The 20,947-nt window shown below is 38.1% G+C and overlaps 1 protein-coding gene across 1 annotated transcript; it reads left to right on the top strand.

Annotated features, from left to right (window-relative positions):
- Positions 1 to 3,034: 3,034 nt before the first annotated feature.
- On the top strand, positions 3,035 to 18,591 carry LOC121855710 (U2 small nuclear ribonucleoprotein auxiliary factor 35 kDa subunit-related protein 2-like). The gene is made up of 11 exons (XM_042350800.1): positions 3,035 to 3,082; positions 3,355 to 3,446; positions 6,076 to 6,168; positions 6,808 to 7,012; positions 11,566 to 11,640; positions 12,886 to 12,924; positions 13,965 to 14,098; positions 15,643 to 15,786; positions 16,200 to 16,426; positions 17,258 to 17,408; positions 17,770 to 18,591. Exons 4-11 carry the CDS (start codon positions 6,887 to 6,889, stop codon positions 18,239 to 18,241), a joined length of 1,368 nt encoding a protein of 455 aa, XP_042206734.1. The 5' UTR covers positions 3,035 to 3,082; positions 3,355 to 3,446; positions 6,076 to 6,168; positions 6,808 to 6,886; the 3' UTR covers positions 18,242 to 18,591.
- The last annotated feature ends 2,356 nt before the right edge of the window (positions 18,592 to 20,947 follow it).

Raw genomic sequence — 20,947 nt, 5'->3', positions numbered from 1 at the left:
GCTGTTGCTTTTGCACACTGCTGTTCTATTTACATTCTTGCTGTGGTACTGCTGTTTTACTGTACTACTGCTGTTCCTGATGCTTCTATAGTGCCGCTGCCACCCTGGTTCTAGTGCCGCTACCGCCCTGGTTCTAGTGCCGCTGCTGTACTGGGTCTAGTGCCGCTGCCGCCCTGGTTCTAGTCGCTGCCGCCCTGGTTCTAGTTCCGCTGCTGTCCTGGTTCTAGTGCCGCTGCTGTCCTGGTTCTAGTGCCGCTGCTGTCCTGGTTCTAGTGCCGCTGCTGTCCTGGTTCTAGTGCCGCTGCTGGTTCCTAGGTTCTGCTGCCCTGGTTCTAGTGTCTCTGCTGTCCGTTCTGTGCGCTGCTGTCCTGGTTCTAGTGCCGCTGCTGTGCCACTGCTGTTCACCTAACCTTAACAGCAACTGGTCACCCAAATCAAGAAAGTACAAGACGGCGGAGAAAAAGTTTACACTAACTCTTGAGATACGTCAGTTGTGGGGCTGGGGGGGCTGGGCTGGGGGGGGGGGGGGGGCTGGGGGGCTGGGGGCTGGGGGGGCTGGTGGGGCTGGGGATGGCTGGGGCTGATGCTGTTCAGATCGTGTTTTTCTTCTGAGAGAGAGAGAGGAGAGAGAGAGAGAGAGGAGAGATTTAAAAGATAGCTTTGTGTCTCCCGGAGTTATCTTAGCGAGATAATGTTAATGGGTTTTTAAATCAGTGAAGCAAAAAGAAAATGTCGCTGTGTGTGTGTGTGTGTGTGTGTGTTTGTGTGTGTGTGTGTGTGTGTGTGTGTGTGTGTGTGTGTGTGTGTGTGTGTGTGTGTGTGTGTGTGTGTGTGTGTGTGTGTGTGTGTTTCTCTTTCGTCATTCTCTTTGCCTTGATTATCTGTCTATCTATCAATCCATCAATTTCTTATACTCTCTATCTATCTATTTCTCTATCTATCAATTTATTATACTCTATCTATCTATTTAAAGGTAATGGAGGAAGAAATTAATCATTGTACTATTCTCAACACGACAGTTGGCCCAGGCACTCTACACCTTGCTATCCTCAACACACGGTAGCGATCACCTGAAGATTAACACCCCCAAACTTATCTCACCTGATGATTAAACACCCTAACACTATAAATGGTTAGGTTAGGTTAGGTTTGGTTAGGATTGGTTAGGTTAGGTTAGGTTTGGTTAGGTTTGGTTGGGATTGGTTAGGTTAGGTTAGGTTTGGTTAGGTCAAGTTTGATTTGGTTTAGTTAGATTTTCTTTTTTTCTTTCGGTCGGGATAGGTTTCCTTTGCTTTGGTTTGTCTTAGTCAGGTTTCGTTAGTTTAAATTTAGTTAAGTTTGGTTTGGTTAGGTTCGGTTTTGTTTACTTAGGTTCATCTCTACTCAATTTTAAATAGAAATTTGTTGTTTTTTTTTAATATAAGGAAACATTCACGAGAACAGAATCTTGTATTATCTTATTATAAGGGGTAGTTACATCAGCCCCTCTCCCCCGTCATGTGGTATCGTTCGTAAGTCTGCTTGTCGCCTTACTGATGCATTTTAGGTCGTATGATTGGCAGTGCCGGATTTAGACCTGTGGAAGCCCATGGGCAGCCTCTTTGTGGAGGCCCCCTCATTATAACTCCCCAAGAGGGTGGGGTGGCGAGTGAAGCGAGCCTAAACATCTGGGAGTTCCGGGGGGCGCTGTAAGGCCCCCGGGAAAATTTTGAAATTTGAACACTTCTTTGGAGAATTTTGAAGCCATATGCAGTTATATTGAGGAAACTAGAACATTGAGAAATTTTTAATTAACTGTATATTTATTGATAGTGTACAAATTCCCAACACACACACACACAAAAGTGAGACATGACTGGAGTCATTCATGTGCTTCAGGTCGACCAGCCCTGATACGTGGAGGCCCCAGGGCAGCTGCCCACTCTGCCCACCCCTGAATCTGGCCCTCATGATTGGTGTGCCGTAGAATGCATTTTATTTATAAACGCTGACGCAAAACACGTGAGTCTGATAAAGAGATAACGTCTAAAACTTGAATAAATTTACCAAATAAATGATCTTATACTGTATGTCGTTACTTATTAATAATTCGCGAGAAGTTTGGTGACGATGTCTTCCCAGATTTTGGTTCCATCCATTAAGTTGTTTAATTATAGCCCAGATACTCGACAACATAATCTGATCAGACGAAAATTCACTTATACAATAACTAAAAAGTTGAGTAAACTATCTTAAATGAGCTCACCTTATCAGTAGCAGCCTTTCTTATGGTTAAACACATCCGCCACTTGAACGGGTATTATCTCATGTCAGGAAACAGGGTAAAGTCTCTTAAAAAAATTCATAATATTGACCATAACGATATAAATGTAAAAATTGTGTTTATAAAATTGTATATCTGTTTTTCCTTGTTCACTAATTATATGTATTATAAAGATCCAATAAAACAAACACAAACACCCCATCATGTTCCAATATTATTAGTTGGTTTTCCCGCCACATCTGTCACCCTTAATACTTTCCCTTACAAGGTATTAGGCTCCAGTGAATAAGGTATTTAAGTGCGTCTATCCACGATTAAAAATTATGGAAAATATAGCTCTTGGTTATGTGAATTATTTTGTTAAAACGAAACATTGATGCAGTTGTTGTAATGATTGATGAATAATTTTAGACATTACCACGAACAGAAAGAATAAACCTTATTTTTAGTAGATAATAGGCGATTGATCTAACTACACAATCCTATGGTAGTTTAAATTAAATTATGATAGGCTTATATAGTTTATATTGCCAGATAAATAAATAATTTAGCACCTTTATTGGGAATAATCTTTAACATTATTAATACGCAAAAAGCTTTAAGCAGTGAATTTGAAAATGACTATAATTAATATATATATCTTCATAACACCTTTTTATCTCATTAATTACATTTGTTTTATTTTTTTTAATTACTTTTGTTAAGTTTTTACATAATTAGAATACCAGTAGAATAAATACAGAATATCAAATAAATTCCTTAGGATGTGAATGGCACCACTTGTAAACAAACACCTACAAGAGACGACAGAGACAAGAGGTAGATGGATAGGGAGATGGATAGGTGGAGGGATAGGTGGATGGATAGGTGGATGGATTAAAATCATCTTATAAGTTCACATTAGTTCAGTTTGTACATAAACAGAGCAGTAATATGCTTGAGAAATGGCAAGGAAGGAGACGCCTAGATACAGCATGACGTTATATTTTATTTCTATTTACATTCTAAAACTAACAATAAAATGGTTAATCTTCATGTAATCCAATATTTATATTGATATAATTGAAAGTTAAAGATTTCAATAATTACAGATTTTGGAGCTGTGACCCGTGGAGCTACACTACACGGACCTGTGACATGAAGACTGCACCAACATGAGACTTGAATTAACCAAAAGAATATGGTAAGCATTTGGAAATTTAAAAAAGTATTTTCGATAAATTTTTCTTGAAGCACCGTTCACTTGTAGCAAGTTAAAAATATATTTTTCTAGTGTATTTGTGTGTGCTGAGACTGAATATGACCTTCCTTTTTGGAGGAAATTAGCCAGGGTTTTTTTGCGATTTTTTTTTCGTTTGACGTTTTCCGAGAAAAAAAAAGTGCCTAAGCGACTAACAAATACACAATAAAACACTAGAAAAACAATAACCAAACCTAACCTAACCTAACCTAACCTGACCTAACTTAACTGACTTTCACTAAATGATGGAATCACCTATTTCTTACCTTATTGGCCTGGTTCTTGTTCGTCGTTGCATTCTGGGATTCTTACACAACGCCACATATGTTGGTCTTTGCGATATTTACATTCAGTCTTGCTCTTAGTACACTTTACTGAGGTTGGAAGAACACCATGCGATCAAAAAAATGCTATAGTTTTTATGTTTTGTTTTTTTTTCAAAAAACTCGCAATCAGCTCCATATACTTTAAGTGACATCCATCGCAGACTTCCATGGTCGGAACTGAACTTGAATTTCAAAATATGAGAGACCCAAAATAAAACTCAATTTTGATTGGGCCAAATATACTCTGAATTAGCAAAAACGCTTTTGATTGGCCGCATGACTTGTACGGGTACGCATGCGCGTCATGATTTATGAAGGAGACACGCAGTGTTAGGTGAGAGGCAGACGATAATGGCAGGAAATAATGGAAGAAAATATAAATTTATTTGGAAAAGCTATCTCCATTATTATACATTTCCACCGGTAATGTAATAGATGAAAATTATCTTATAATTTGACGTCTTATTCAAATATGATAATAGATTAGTGGTAGGAATGAACGGTGCTACAAGAAAATAATACCGTATTTTCATATCCTGAATGTAACTCTTGCATATTGTTGTATATACTAGGACCACAAGCAATGGCTTTTCTAGCCTTCGGAAAGTGGGGCCAAGGTAAATGTTGGGGGGGCAAAACCAAACTTGTGTACAACTTGCAAGATGCAGTGTTTGGCATTATTACACCAATTTGATTGACAAATGTGAAGTGATGTCTCTCATGACGTCTCTCCGTAACCTGCGAGGCTGCGACCTATCCGTCGTAGCATAATATAGAAGCGTGTTAGCGTGCTTCTCTAGTTAAATATTAATTGCGTCATTATTACAATGAATTATAAATTATAATAAGTTCAGTCATTTGCAAATACAGTACTTACTGATCAGTGATCCCTGATCACAGATAAACAATTGCAGAATATGTGTGTAGGTTACCCTATCACTGGTGACTTGGCGAGATGCAACTGACACTCGGCTTCTTATTTTAATGCAATTCTTGTACCTTATTTTATTAATATACATTGTAGATCATTTTTTAACTATAGGAGTCAGTCATTCATCATTCAAGAAGTTAAGCAGTAAGTCCATCAGATATTATACAAAATGTAGGCCTAAAGCATTCTCATGACATATTAATTATATATTCTTATGACATATAATATGTCATGAGAATGCTTTTAGGCCTACATTTGTAATGATATAACTGATGGACTGTACTGATTTACCTTATACTGTACAGCTCAGCTCAACTACAGCCACTTGAACTGAATGATTGAGATTGACTGATTGTATATTACTCCTATAGTTAAAAATTACTCACATGTTCTCTAAACATACCTCACTTAGCAAGTAAAAAAACCCACAGTGGCACTGTGGCAGACGAATATTTCTCCTGGGTAGTTTCTGGCGACAATTCGACAATTACTGTCAGTCTGTCACCCTCCTCAGTGGAAATACAGAGTGGTAATGTTCATCACCGACAAGGCAGTTTGTTTATATACACTGTGATGTGACCCCACCCCGCATATCTGCACCCTTCCACCTCGCCTCCGGCCTCACCTCACCGATCTCACCTCACCACCACCACCCATGCCTGCATCTGGCATGCGGCTCGCCCAGTACATGAGACACTTGACTCACTTCCTGGTTTTGGGAATGTTTTTGGAATTACAATTTTGAGAATATAAAGTGGGGAACAACCAGAGAGCCAACCCAAGATCTGAGGGGGCCATGGCCCCCCCTGGTCCCCCCGAGAATCGCCCCTGACCACAAGAGTATTGTCAATTAATTTTATGAGTTAATATCCAAACTATGAAGTATTGAAGTTACCCAAACTGCATATTCACCATAATATTTTGTTGCAGATTTTTAACTGTAATTTTATTTTGTAATGAGACCGAAGAACTATTACCAAGTATTCTTACCTCCCCTTCGAGACTGCCATCGTCAGAAATACATAGTGTTACACACAGGGTTTTTAAGCAGCCATATTGGAATCATGAATAAAGAAAAATTTCATTCTTCGTTTTTCATGATCTATCCATGTCTTGATTTCTTGCTGATTATTCGCCTGGTTGGAAATTATAAATGAAGATTTAGTATCCAGCGATAAATTCGTTTAGAAACTTAATGTTTTCAATATACAGTACTTAGTGACTTAACTCTTGAATATGTTTGTTCAGATATATGTTGTTCGGTAATATAATTTAATGTTTCTTTGACTAAAACAACTTTTCCATTATATTTCAGTCATCAGTCATGTAGGAGACTAGTACGACGAGAGAGGCGGCGAGAGAGTTCGTCAGCGCAATGCCCAAGAGAGAGAAATAAAACTCCAGGAAGGTACGACTTTGTACATTTATCTACTACATCTGCTCTGTCCAGGCTCTAACTCGACTCTTGTTCTGGGTGTATAAGTGGTGTGCATGATGGCAACCAGGAGACCATGCCATCAGGTACTCATGGCTAACAAAAGTGGAAAATGTGCCTAAAAATGTAATGGTGATGATGATGATAACATTAACAATAAAATGTTTGTACCAAGATCAGAACTGTGTGATAGCTATAACTTTCTCTCAACTGGTTTAAGTATAAATACTAATTGTGTAGTTTAGACTGATCCCGAGACCAAAAAGGAGACCATTATTCACTTTAATCTTCACGAATCACCTGAAGATGAGCTCCCACCCCTCTAACCCACCCAGATTGTCTCAGGGCGACTAAACTTCAGGCTTGTTAAACTAGAAGGGAGGCCTTTCAGGAGCACTTGGGGGTTCAAATCTCCAGGTGATCCATGAACACTAAAATAATCAATGGTCTTGTCTGTGGTCTGGGTCTGTCTTAACTACATCACTGAAAAGGACACCAACTCTTTTTGTGAGCATTTATGTAAAAAAAAAATTATATTCAGTAAGTTTTCTAATGTTGAAATATTAGATACCATCATGTTATTGCAGCATTATCGTGTTTTACATTGTACAGAACGAGAAGCCTTGTTACGAGACCCTGTGTTTGTGGCGGAGCTGGAGAGAATAGAGGCTAGGAAGAAGAGGCTCGGAGGATGGAGGAGGAGGAGACAGCCAGGAGAAGAGAAGAGTGGCAGTTGCGTGATACTGCCCTGCACTCCATGTTCCTTGGGGAGAAGCAGAGGCGCCTTCAACAACAAGAACAGCTGGAGAAACAAGAGGTGGTGACCTACACCTCATCTATACTGTGTTGTTGCTCTTTTTGTATGATCACCTGACAAATGGACACCCAAGTTTATTTCACCTGAAGATTAGACACCCTAGTATGTTTAATTGAAGATTAACCACCCTAATGCTTCCGCAATAGGTTTGAGTTGGTAAGATTAGATTAGATTAGGTTAGGTTAGGTTTGGTCTGGTTAACAGAAGGTTTAATCATGAGGTTTGAATTGAAACATTGAAATATTTTATTAAGCCAGAGAAACACAGATACAGAGTGGATAGAAATAACAATATTAACATGGCTGAGCCAGTTGAGAACCTGAGCTCTCTTTGAGGCACCTGATATATACTATACATTTATCTCAAGGAAGTATTATAAACATTTAGTATCATCTGGAATAGTACAATAGCATGGTAGTAATAAGAACATCTCATAATGTTACCACACGTTATCACTTCAATATTTATTTATTTTATTATTTATTATTTTTATTTACTTATTTATTTATTTATACATACATATACACATACATATACATATATACATTATTGTGGATTTACATGAAATATATGTATATATATATATATATATATATATATATATATATATATATATATATATATAGTATATATATATATATATATATATATAAATTAGAGGAATTTTAAAACATAAGTATAATGGGGAGCAGTACAACCTGGGTTGTGCAGTAATAAGGTTGAACAAGAGGACAGAGCTTCAGGATTATGTCTAGTTGGCAATTATGTTTATTGCAAATGGTAATTACTTATTTATTTACATGATACCTCCATAAAACGGATTTGGTGGTACAATAAAAGCAGGTACTGTAAATATAGTAAGTAAGCATGTTACAAATATTAATACTTCGGTAGATATTTATTTAGAGATGATTTAAAGGAAGGTCTGGGACTGAGAGGAGCGCATGAGGGTGGTCTTAGTAGCTCTGGGTGGCTTAAGTTGTATCTCTGATTATTCCGGAACTGGAAGTAATTATTGTCAAGCAAGTGATTGATAGATTTGTAAACAAAGAGGGCACAGCAGTAAGTGTTAATATCTTCGAATTTTAAAAATTTCAATACAGTATAGCAAATATTTCATTTGTGTGATCTTTTTTTTTCAAGTAGGTCATTATCCGTACAACTCTCTTTTGTGCAGTAACCAGAGATTGTGTTTTTGAAGAGCCACAGGCCCCCCATAGTGTGTGACAGTGTATCAGGTGTTGGTAAACAAGATCATGATAAATTTCTTTCATTGCTGTGAGAGTGAGTGACTGTCGAGTGTGACACATGATACCGCACTGTTTATTGATTTTACTGTGAATGGCTTGTATGTGGTTTCGCCAGTTAAGTTTCTCATCAACAATAACTCCGAGGAATTTAGTATTTTGTTCGCATTTGAGGACTATATTACCAAGGTACAGGGGGTTCAAGTCTGGAGGTAAGTATTTTCTTCTGTGAAAGATCGTGTAGTGGGTTTTCTCAAGATTTAGGGTCAGTTTATTACGTATTACCCAGGTCCCCACTTTAGTTAATTCAGTGTTCATAGTTCTCATCAAGGAATGGAGGTCTGAGTTGCTGGCATAAAGATTACTATCGTCTGCAAATAAGTTGTATTTTATGAGTGAGCTGGCGTGGACTATGTCGTTTATGTACAACAAAAACAGTACTGGACCGAGAATTGAACCTTGGGGGACTCCATACAAGATTGGCGAGGAGTCAGATTGGTGGTCATTATAACAGACATACTGCATCCTGTTGGACAGATATGAGGTAAACCAATTGTGGGACAGGCCCCTAATGCCGTAATGTTCAAGCTTTTAAAGGAGGATGGTATGGTTGACAGTATCGAAGGCTTTAGAGAGGTCCAAGAATATACCGACTGTGAACTGACTGTCATCAAAGGAATTTAAGATGTCATTAGTAAAGGATAGCAGAGCACTCTCAGTCGACCTTCTAGCTCTAAATCCAAACTGGGAGTCTGTAAAGATGTCATTGGCATTGCAGAAGGAATTTATTCTATTACATGCTAGCTTTTCCAGTATCTTACTCAAGGCTGGGAGGACTGATATGGGGCGGTATTTCTTGAAGAGACCTTTGTCCCCAGATTTTTTATATACCGGGTGGACTTTAGCAATTTTCAGTTTATCAGGAAAGACACCACTAGTGAAGGAGGAGTTACAAATGTGGAGGAGAACAGGTAGTAATAAGTGGGCCACTTTTTTAATGATGCTCATTGGTATATTGTCTTTGCCTTCTGCTGCATCTTTGGACATTTTTATGATGGCCAGTAATTCATCTGCTGTGACAGGGGAGAAGAATAGTTCATTTTGCTTTCTGTTTTGCAGGTAGGCTCTAAATTCCTCATGGTGATCACGGATGCTCTCTACAAGATTTTTGCCAACATTAATAAAATATTCATTGAAGTGGTTGGCAATGAGGGAGGGTTCCGTAATAACTGAATCGTTTATCATAAAAGCTGAGTGGGGGTCCGAAGGCTGAGCGTTCCTGTTCTGAATAGAATTTATGACATTCCAGGTTTTCTTACTGTCGCCTGATGCTGACTGGAGCTTATTTGTATAATAGTTATGTCTGGTATTTCTAACTGCTTGAGTTACACTATTTCTGATACTTCGGTAAGCATCACCGAAAGTTATGGGTCTTTTTGCAAATTTCCTTTGGAGTTTGTGTTTTTCCTTTATCATTATCTTAATTTCACTTGTGATAGAGGGTTTGGAAATGGATACAGTTTTCTCTGACTTAGTCTTGAGTGGGAAGCTTTTATCAAAGCAAGCATTGAAGATGCTAGAGAAGTTACAGCTGTTCACGTTAGGGTTGTTGGAGGTATAGACAAGATCCCAGTTAGCATTCATTAGGTTGTTTTCAAAAAGGAGCATGTTGTCGGCGCAGTAGTCTCTGTATTGAATTGAGACTCTACTAGCCCTTTCAGGTCTTGTGGCTGTTTTATACATGGCAAAAACTGGGAAGTGATCTGAGATATTGTTATAAATAATTCCACTTGCTAGGTTGTTAGGAGTGTTGTTAGTCCAGATATGATCTATCACAGTGGCAGAGGTGGCAGTTACTCTAGTGGGTTTGGTTATAGTGTTGAAGAAGAGTTTAGAATGACAGGTAGCAAGAAGGTCTAATACTGAGGTGTCGGTTTCTGATTTTAATAGATCAAGGTTGAAATCTCCTGTGTTGTAGCAGTCTTTCCTCTCTGAACTTATGATTGAGATAAGCTCCAAAAATTTATCAAGAAAATTCCTTACATAAGTGTGGGGTCTTCTGTAGATTATCCCTACTAGGATATTTCGTGTGTCGTTACGTAATTCAATGAAAACACACTCCATGTACTCCTCCTGAACCTTTAAATCATCTCTTGCAGAAGTGTTATACTTGATATCAACATATAGGGCGACACCACCACTGTGTTGTGACGTGTTGACGCAGTGTCTATTATAATTAGGAATGTTATACAAATGGTCAGTATCGTCAGTGAGTTTGGTCTCACAGAATCCAAGTACATCAAATTTGTGGGCAATAGAAGATAAACACTGATCTAAAAAGGTATCTAGATGAAGGGGAATACTGCTGATGTTATGGCTAATCAAGGAGAAGGAATGAGGTAGTAGGAGACTAGAACTAAACTCGGGGGAGTCAGGAAAGTAATAGTTACAGTTTGGGTTGGTGTAACCCAGTGAGTTTTGTAGAAAGACATCAGGAACGATATGAGGGAGTATTGTGTCGACACCATGGGTAAATGTGGTGTAACACATACTATCTAGCACATCTAAGGGAATGACACTAGTATCATTATTGTGGGGACATTGACACTGATTAAGGAACAGTAAAAACTCAGGGTCACTGAGGTGTGAAAAAGGAAGATTTAAGAACATTTTAATTGTGGGGGGGGGGAGTAACGTACTCACAAGTGCTACAACCAACAGAATTAGGATGACTGTTGAGGGTGATTCCCAGATGGAGTGGGAGGTGCTCCTGTTTCTAAACTTCATGAGACTCTTAATCTAGATAATCAGTTAATATTGAGTAAGGGAAGCTACAGTCAGTTGGTTGACTGCTAAGATACAGTTGTTTCTTGTTAATGCCAGCCATTTGTTTATGTTCAGCCTCAGAAAATAATAACACCACATTTAACACACACTTGCTTCCCTCCATTCACACTAATTGTTCTTCATCAGCTGTTACGTGACAAAAGAATGAGTATAGTGTTACCCGTTGCCCAGTGGTCAAAGAGTACACCATGTGGATTTCATCAGGATTAGTTCTCAATCTGTCCAGAGTTTGTCCAGTAGTCTGATCATAACCTCGTACAGTACAGTGGAGTGGTACGTACTTTTGTGTTGAAGTTGAATTCTTCTCTCAGATGACACTTGTGAGAGATATACAGTAGAGTTTGGTGTGTGTCTTCCAAGCATGGTGAGGTGTTTTTTTAAGCAGGTGAGTTAACATACATCATTGTTGTATTCTTAGTGTTGAATTATTTTTATGATTGACATATTTTTGTGTTGCAGGCTCTGATTAAGAAAGAATGGGAAGAAAAGCAGAGGAAGGAGAAGGAAGAAGAGGAGCGTAAGAAAGAAGAACAGGTGTGGCTCAACCAACCAATAAAAATATCCTTTACGTCTCAATTAGTTAAATTGACTCTAATAAAATTTTGTAGAAATGTATTAAATATTAGTCTTTTCTGTAGCGTTTATAGAGTAAATTTGTTTTGTTAAAGTACAAGTCTTTTCCAATTGTTTTAAATCAGTGTCTTGCACCTCTAAAGAAAAAAAAATTTGCTGCTGTCAAATATAAAAATTTGTTGGTCTTAATATTTAGTGTGGTGTGTCTGTTATAAGCCTTCCCACACTCACAAAGTAGAGTGATAACTGTAAAGCCTCATCAAGGACAACTCAACATACAGCTCGATACATGCAGCTGTTAGGGACTGAAAGTGTGTAAAATTTATTGGTATTGAGATAATGTCAACAAAACTGAATAATAACTGGAGTTGTCTATGAAGATCTTCCAGCAATTGGACAGTTAAGACACTATAGACACAGGTTTGGTACATGGGGCAGAAGCTCCGGGAGAGAACAAGACTAGAAATAAAGTGGCTTGAAATATGTTAATTACACTGTTGTAATACACCTTTTCACGTATCCGTTGAGACATTGTTACATAACTATTTGACAAATTTCATAACCGAATGACAGAACACATCGAATGACAATCTAAAATAACTGTTGGTGGTATGTCATTCTCCAATTGTTACATTCTCAAACTATATGTAGACTGTCGGTTTATTGTTCACGTCTGTCAACTTCATAACTTATGTCAATCATTTCCGTTAGCATGAATGAACAGTTATTTTAGAGTGTCGTTCAATATGTGTTCTGTCATTCGGTTATGAAATTTGTCAAATAGTTATGTAACAATGTCTCAACGGATACGTGAAAGGTTTACTTCCCTCATAGCTTTAGCTCCATTTTCTGGCTTATTTTTACCAAAGAGCTTAAGTGCATGATGATGTTTCTGCCTCATCCAGATTGACATACTTTTCTCCTTAGAGAAGTAGGTATTTAGTTATCTCTCTTGTCAGTACACCAGTAGCCACAGTTACAGTGTTTGTGGGAGCTTCTGTCTCCTCTGCTTTTGGTGTGGGAATGGCTCATTAGATTTACAGTTTCACTTTCTTTTACAGTAGACATTTATATTAGTAAGATTTTGGCCAAGATATAAGTATGCAGTGGTTAGAGCAATATTGTTTATGTATTTATCCCTCATTTTGCCTTAACTCAAGTGTTACAGCTTAGTAACCAATTGCTTGGCCATATCCACCCAAACAGACTGCCCTGCTACAAGCTGCTACTGGGAACCTGAGAGAGGTTAGTGATGATGGTATATCCCATCTTGTGTTATTAAACTTATTCTTTCATTATTCTTCAGGTATACATTTTGATCACTAATATATTACTGTATAAAATCTAATGTTGTATATCAGTGAAGATAATAAGAACTGTATAGAGTGAAGCTTAAGTGTGTTCTTTGTATTATTAGTCTGTTAATACTCGTAGCTCTTGAAGGTCTGTGTATGACTGTGATTAGGAAGAAAGTTTATATTATGTGTATTATCTTGGTCTATATATACAGTGTATACAAGTCAGCAGTCGTAGAGTAAATACTGTATTTATAACAGCAGCAGCCAGTGTACGTGTCACTTATCAGCTGGTGCACCACAGTCTGCCTCCCTCTCTGCTGTCCAAAGTCCCCCAGCATCAGAAGTTTAGCAGTATTTATCCATTGTAACAGTGAAAGAGATCCAATTTATCATATGGTATTCAGCCTTTGTGGTGTCATAATCTTCAGTAGATCTCAGATTATGCTTCTGTTAAATGTTGGATAAGAAATTAGGCGGAAAAGAATTATTATGTCGAAAAGTTTAAGAAACAAGCCTGGATGTACAGTCACTCCAGAAAGTAGGGTTATCAAAATCCTTCGTCCGTTGTGTCATATTGTCTCATATAAATTTATAGAGATACATTTGGGAGTGAGAGTACACCTCGCACAGACCCTAAGAGAGAGAGAGACTGAGGGTGTAAATTGATGACACTAGAGCAGCAGATATGGATGAATATGTGGTATGTTGTAACTTGACATTATGAGCTCACCTCAAGAAAATAATGGGAGAGATATTCTTCTTCTCTTGGTGTCCGAGTAAGTGTCCATGTTCACATGTTGGTTAAGTTTGCTGAGAAACTGTGGAGACTAAGGTGATGTATGAGACTAAGATTGTACTGTGAATGTATGAAACAGCTTGATGCTAATGGATAGGATGCATATTTGTATGGATAGATTTTTATTATGTATATCATGTATTATTAATGTAATTACGTATATGAATTCTACCTGTGTTTTAATCTTCTAGGGGGAGGATGAGGTAACACACAACCCAGAGCCACCACCAGGCTTCACCAGGAAGGATTTAACTTATAAGAAAGGAGAACCTTGTCCTTTTTTTACCAAGACTGGAGCCTGTCGCTTTGGTCTCCAGTGCTCGAGGTAACTTTGTGAGCCAGCAGTGTGAGTGTATCCTTTGGTGTTGCCATTGATTCAGGAATATTCAAATTGTGATCCAGATAGGAGACTCAAATGTGTTTGATGTCACATTTTGCTACTAAGGTCCATAACAGGTTTAGAGACAGAATTTAATTTATCTTTTATATGAGGAAGAAATTTGTAGTTGGTGCAAATCAACAGCAAATTGGACAAAATTGGAAAGTGTGAACGAGTGTTGTTGGAACGTGTAAGTGGGCAGGATTGTGTGGTGATTGTAGATGTTTTGGAAGTGATTGATGTGACGTCTCTGTGTGGATGACGTGTTGTGAGTGATGGATAGACAGATGGGCTGTTGTTGTCACTGGTGTGTACTGTACTGTACTGTACTGTGCTGTACTGTACTGTACTGTACTGTGCTGTGCTGTACTGTACTGTACTGTACTGTGCTGTACTGTACTGTGCTGTACTATACTGTACGGTACTGTACTGTACTGTACTGTACTGTACTGTACTGTACTATACTATACTGTGCTGTACTGTGCTGTACTCTACTATACTGTACTGTACTATACTGTGCTGTACTGTACTGTGCTGTACTCTACTATACTGTACTGTACTGTGCTGTACTGTACTGTACTGTACTGTACTGTACTGTACTATACTGTGCTGTACTGTGCTGTACTGTGCTGTACTGTACTGTACTGTACTGTACTATACTATACTGTACTGTACTGTACTGTACTGTACTGTACTGTACTATACTATACTATACTGTACTGTGCTGTACTGTGCTGTACTCTACTATACTGTACTGTACTGTACTATACTGTGCTGTACTGTACTGTACTGTACTGTGCTGTACTGTACTGTGCTGTACTCTACTATACTGTACTGTACTGTACAATACTACACTATAAGCCAGTATGAAGCAGACAAGTTGATGGAACACACATGCAGTACTGTAGTGTCTTCTGTCCTGGTCATTACAGAGACAACATTTTTTCATAACTTAGGACTTTTCTTGGATAATTCGACACCTGGGCAAATGTTTTTTTCGTAACTTCAGATTTTTGTTGACGGGATCTTCGTAAATCAGGGATTGCCTGTATAGAAATGTCAGTCGTGTGTGTTTGTATGTTTGTGAGACTACAGGAGCTCAGATGATATTCACAGTTAGTATTTTCCATCATAATTACCACGAGTTACAGCTTTGTGGAATTCTCTGCAGTATGATTTTTCACTACCTATAGCGTCAAAGATTTTGTCGCCACCGTTGAAGATGAAAGGCTTATAGTATAACCCCCACCCACCTGTTAGTCAGTCCATCTACTGTATATGATATGTCACTTCTCTTCAGCACCTCAGGAAAGGATCAATATACAAATTATTTTTCAGGAACAAAACCCTTTCATAAATCTAGGGATGCCTGTAAGCATTATTCTCCATCTTTATTAACTATGATAGCTCCCCTTTTGACTTATAAATTATAATGGTGTTATTAAATATCAATAGTACTGGTCTGGTTTCACCCCAATTAACCTTTCCAGAGAGCACGACTACCCAGAGAGCAGCCAGACCATCTTACTGCCCAACATGTACACTAACTTCGGGATGGAGCAGATGGCTATTGATGGTAATGACGCTGACATCGCCCTGGAGTACACTGACTCAGAAACATATGAAAATTTTAGGTACGTTGACCAAGGTGAAGTCTTGTATAATGTACATGGCCTATTCATGTTTTCATCTCAAGATATTGTTATTCATTGTATAGGTTTTATTACAAGTGAATAATATTTAATGTATGTAGTATGTTTATGTTTACATCTTAAGAGCATTTGCTAATTTTTGTGTAGTTTATCTTGTTAAGGAAATACATTACTGGCTATTTTTGTAAATGAAACTGGTGATATTTGTAACATTACTTAGAGATTTGAGAGACCAAGAGACAGTCTATGATAGGGAAGAGAGAGACATATTATATCATCTTTCCCGGGTCATAACTTTTGTAGAGTTATATGACAAGTTTGAGTTTTGCTAATTTGTAAATACAGAAAGACAGCGATATAAAACTGTACAGGTTTTCCTTTATCTTGTTCAATAGGGATTTCTTCGAAGACACATTGCCGGAATTCCAGCATTGTGGGAACGTAATTCAGTTCAAAGTTTGTGCCAACACAAGTCCTCATCTGCGTGGGAATGTGTACGTACAATACACGAAAGAGGAAGACGCCGTGAGAGCAAGAACTATGTTTAATGGACGATGGTACGCGGGTCGTCAGCTGACTTGTCTGTTTGTGACGATAGAGCGGTGGAAGTCTGCTCTGTGTGGTCAGTATGAGATGTCTTACTAAAAATTTTAAAGATTCTATCAGTCATTTTTCCATGCTCCTTATGAATTAAGTTAACCCTTTCACTATGGGGGGCGCCACTTTTAATATTTTAATTGCTTAACGGCGGATGATTTTATTCAGCAGCGAGAGGACCCAAGACACAAGTGGTTAATCTTACTGGGGCAGATGGATCCCTAAGATTTACACTTGGATAATATACTGTAGTCATGTTAATCTATATACTGTATTTTTTTTTTATTATGTATGCATTTGAAGCAGAAAACAATATAAAGCATTTCAATAATATATTCATGTTAATGGGGAAATTTAATTATTAGATATTAATTTAATATCTTTATCTATATTTTGTTATTAATTTCAGCAGGTAGCAAAAAACTTGTTAGGTTACAAAGTTTGGATCACAGGAAGATAAGAAACCTCAGTTTATTTCACTTGTAGATTAACCACCTAATCTAATCTAACCTAACCTAACATTATCTACAGTAACAATAACTTAACCTAATTTAACACAAACTTTTCCTAATCTGACACTAATCCACTGTATTTTAACCTAACCTAACATCATCTACAGTAACAATAACTTAACCTAATCTAACACAAACTTTTCCTAATCTGACACTAATCCACTGTATTTTAACCTATCCTAATGCTCTTGTAATTTAAACTAACTTAAGTTAATGTAATCCGGCCCCAAATAACGTAAGAATGTTTAATCAGGCGAAATAAGCTGGGGCTGGGGGCAAATCTTCAGGGGATCTGAATAATTTCTTCGTGGCTACACTGAAGCCTTTTGTTTATATAATTTCAGGACTGTACTGGCGCCAACAGTGCCCTAAAGGGGGACAGTGTAACTTCCTTCATGCTTACCACAACCCGGGTAATGCCTTCTGGCGCACTGACCAGGACAGGCAGCCACTTGAGTATCCAAGGAACTCTCAGACACCAAAACATTCTCTCAGGTTTGTATAACCTAACCTTCCATAGTTAGAGTAACTAATACTTCAATAAGATCTCAAGTATGTACATATATACATACAGTACATACTGTACATACATGCATACATACATACATACATACATACATTCACATACATACATATATACTTACATCATTATCATCATCACTCCCCATCTTCATCATCAATCACTACCACTGATCACTATCATCATTTTACAGCCATTTTTCCACCCTTCCTTTTAACAGTCTCTTTCCTACTTCATCAATACAATTCAATACTTTAAACTCACTGACTGACACACCTAACATGACAACCTTATTTCTGCTGAGGTTCTGTGTTGATGTGTCTCCTTCCTCCTCAGAACACACTCAGAAAGGAGCACCAAGGCCAGCAGCAGGAGGGGTTCAGTGAGGAGTTCTCGAAGCTCAAGGTCAAGAAGTAGATCTAAAGGCTCAAGAAGTAGGTCTAAAAGTTCAAGGAGTAGATCCAAGAGGTCAAGAAGTAGATCCAAAAGGTCAAGAAGTAGGTCTAAAAGTTCAAGGAGTAGATCTAAAGGCTCAAGAAGTAGATCCAAAAGGTCAAGAAGTAAGTCAAAGTCAAGAAGTAGATCCAAAATGTCAAGGAGTCAGTCAAAGAGGTCAAGGAGTAGATCAAAAAGGTCAATGAGTAGAAGTAAAAGGTTAAAAGACACATCAGAAGGATCAAACAGAGTAGACACATCGAGCAATGGTTCTAAAATGGTAGACAGTCCGAGTAGGTCCGAGGAGTCAACGAGTGAACTGCATGAATCAGACGTTAGGTCAGCGATGCCACGGAGTCCACGAGTGAAGTGAAGGAGGAAACCTGTGAAGTGAGAGAGTCAGCCTTTGAAGTGAGGGAGTTAACCTTTGATGTGAGGGAGTCAACCTGTGAAGTCAAGAAGTCTATGAGGGGAAGTCAGCAAGTCAGATGAAGTCTAAAAGTCCATCATGGTGCCTCCGAGTCCTAAATCAACCTCTGTATGTATTGAAATACGTTTTGTGTTGATAATATTATACACACGGTACTAAGGTTGAGTCAGGAGGAATCATAAAAATCTTGTATGGATATTGACGTTAAATGAAGATGGAAGGTTGTGAGGAAACAGTTACTGTATACAGAAGTCAACATTCCTAATTTTGTGCATTAAAGATTTATTTTATTATTTAAGGTATATCCCTTTTCCCAGCAGCGAGTCCATCATATGCATCAAGGTAGTTTGTTACTATAATTTTGTTTATTTGAATCATTTGAAAATTAGGCACTCAAGTTTATTTCAAGTGATGATTAAACACTAACACTGTCTAGACTCTAGGGGGATGAGGTTAGTGTTAGGATGTTTAATCATCAGGTGAAATAAGCTCGAGGAGCTAATCATCAGGTGAGATGTTTGCTTGCCTATACAGTACCTCTTTATCTCTTTGTTCTTAGCAGGAAGTCTTCATAAGGCTGTGGCATCATCTGTACATATTGTCCCAGTTCTCATATTTGAACACCTTTCCCCTACCTACCTACCTCCCTCTCAGTATTGTTATGGTAGGTACCTCACTCCTTCAAGAAAACTATAATGGGGCATTAAGTCTAAAATACTTGTACAATTTAACACTTTATTTGCAGATGAGTCTTTTGGGGAATCTGGAACACTGTATACACTATCAGAGAATTACTGAATATTAACATAATTAACAAAGTATTTCAGATATTTAATGAATATATGACATAATTTGCAGATCATTATATAAACTTATCATAGTGCAGAATGTGAAAACAAATCAGAATTGTTTGAAACTTGATAGTGGCTTCAAAGTCTTGTAGGATAGCATACAAGGAATCTTAAACCACAAGAACTGAGGGACACTAAGTATAATGGAAAAAATACTTATTTGGAACAGGTTTTACTTAGACTTGGTAAATGCCAAGAATTTACAGACACAATCTATTTCTTAACACATGAATTTCCAAATACTTTTCAATATGTTAAGTGTGTTTAGAGCATACAGGTAAAAAGTGGGAACAAGAAGGCGAGACTGACGAAGGTGGTGAAGGAGGAGGACCTGGCATCAGCATAGTTACACAGGTCGGTCTGGCAGTAGTAACCCTCCACCCAGGTCTTCGTCGACCCCCAACGAGAGAGTCTTGTTTCTGCCTCGTCTTGTGCTTCTGCCCTTCCCGCCGGACTGTCTGTAGGGATCATGTAACGCTGCGTCATCTTCTCATTGTCTGGGGAAGAAGAGGCTTAAATTCTAATGAGAAGTAACTTTTGAACCTTTTTTATCTCTCTTTTTTTTCTCATTATCTATCTCTGCTTACTTAATCTGTCTCACTCTTAATTATGCATATTACTTTGATTCTTCGTCAATCTCACTCATCCTCTCTCACCATAAAGCATGAAGTGTACAGCCAAGGTTGAGACAGACTACTGTAATAAAAGGTACTGTAATAAAAGGTGTTCCCTGAATGGATTAAATACGTAAATTATATTCGTGGAATGTTGATGAGGTAAACTATAACAAAGACTTCATCAAGATTTGTCAAGTTTAATAAACAAAATAGAATCAAAACTTTCCTCTCCTAAATTAACTCAACCCACACTTAAGTCTACTTGGCACTAAGACATGATTCTCTCAATATTAACACACAATACAGTACAGGTAACCTCAAGACCTACCATCAATACAGTACAGGTAACCTCATGACCTACCATCAATACAGTACAGGTAACCTCATGACCTACCATCAATACAGTACAGGTAACCTCAAGACCTACCATCAATACAGTACAGGTAACCTCATGACCTACCATCAATACAGTACAGGTAACCTCAAGACCTACCATCAATACAGTACAGGTAACCTCATGACCTACCATGAATACAGTACAGGTAACCTCAAGACCTACCATGAATACAGTACAGGTAACCTCATGACCTACCATCAATACAGTACAGGTAACCTCATGACCTACCATCAATACAGTACAGGTAACCTCATGCACTTACCCACAGTGTAGGTAAGGGCGAAGCATGCATAGTTGCCATAGTGGAGGTAGACCTGTACTTCAGAGCTGTCAAAGTCTCCACTGACACAAGCTGGGTTGTTGGTGATCTTGTGGTAGGGCCGAGACGGGTCATGGCCCGTACAGCCATAACACCTCAGACACGACCCTGACATAAGACGGACATAGACATGTACGTATACGGTGTCTCAGAGAAGTATATCCACACTGCCTTACAGATTTTCATGGAGATTGCATGAATGTTTGTAATATGATACCAACATTGTCCTTGTTGATGTGTGAGGTCTCCCACAAGTGAGGACAATGTTGCTGGTGTAATACAAACATTCATCCGGTCTTCACGTAAATCTGTATTGCAGTGTGTACAGTATATACATTTTTCTGAGACGTTGTATAATTCCTTTAGTTATACATTAACCTCTAATATCACATCAGGTTTATGGTACAGTATTCACAATGAAATACATAAAACAATGCAATACAGGTTAATGTAAATTTAAGAGTT

This window comes from Homarus americanus, unplaced genomic scaffold (assembly GCF_018991925.1).
Source record: "Homarus americanus isolate GMGI-L3 unplaced genomic scaffold, GMGI_Hamer_2.0 scaffold36191, whole genome shotgun sequence".
Taxonomy (NCBI): Eukaryota; Metazoa; Arthropoda; class Malacostraca; order Decapoda; family Nephropidae; genus Homarus; species Homarus americanus.
This window is presented reverse-complemented; position numbering and strand designations above follow the sequence as displayed.

What these genes read in the sequence shown, in the direction of transcription:
- LOC121855710 (XM_042350800.1), top strand. Translation starts at nt 6,887, where the DNA reads ATGGAGGAGGAGGAGACAGCCAGGAGAAGAGAAGAGTGGCAGTTGCGT. An exon ending in CTACTGGGAACCTGAGAGAG is followed by an intron (nt 12,925 to 13,964) that starts GTTAGTGATGAT and finishes TTAATCTTCTAG; the next exon opens with GGGGAGGATGAGGTAACACA. An exon ending in ACACCAAAACATTCTCTCAG is followed by an intron (nt 17,409 to 17,769) that starts GTTTGTATAACC and finishes CTTCCTCCTCAG; the next exon opens with AACACACTCAGAAAGGAGCA.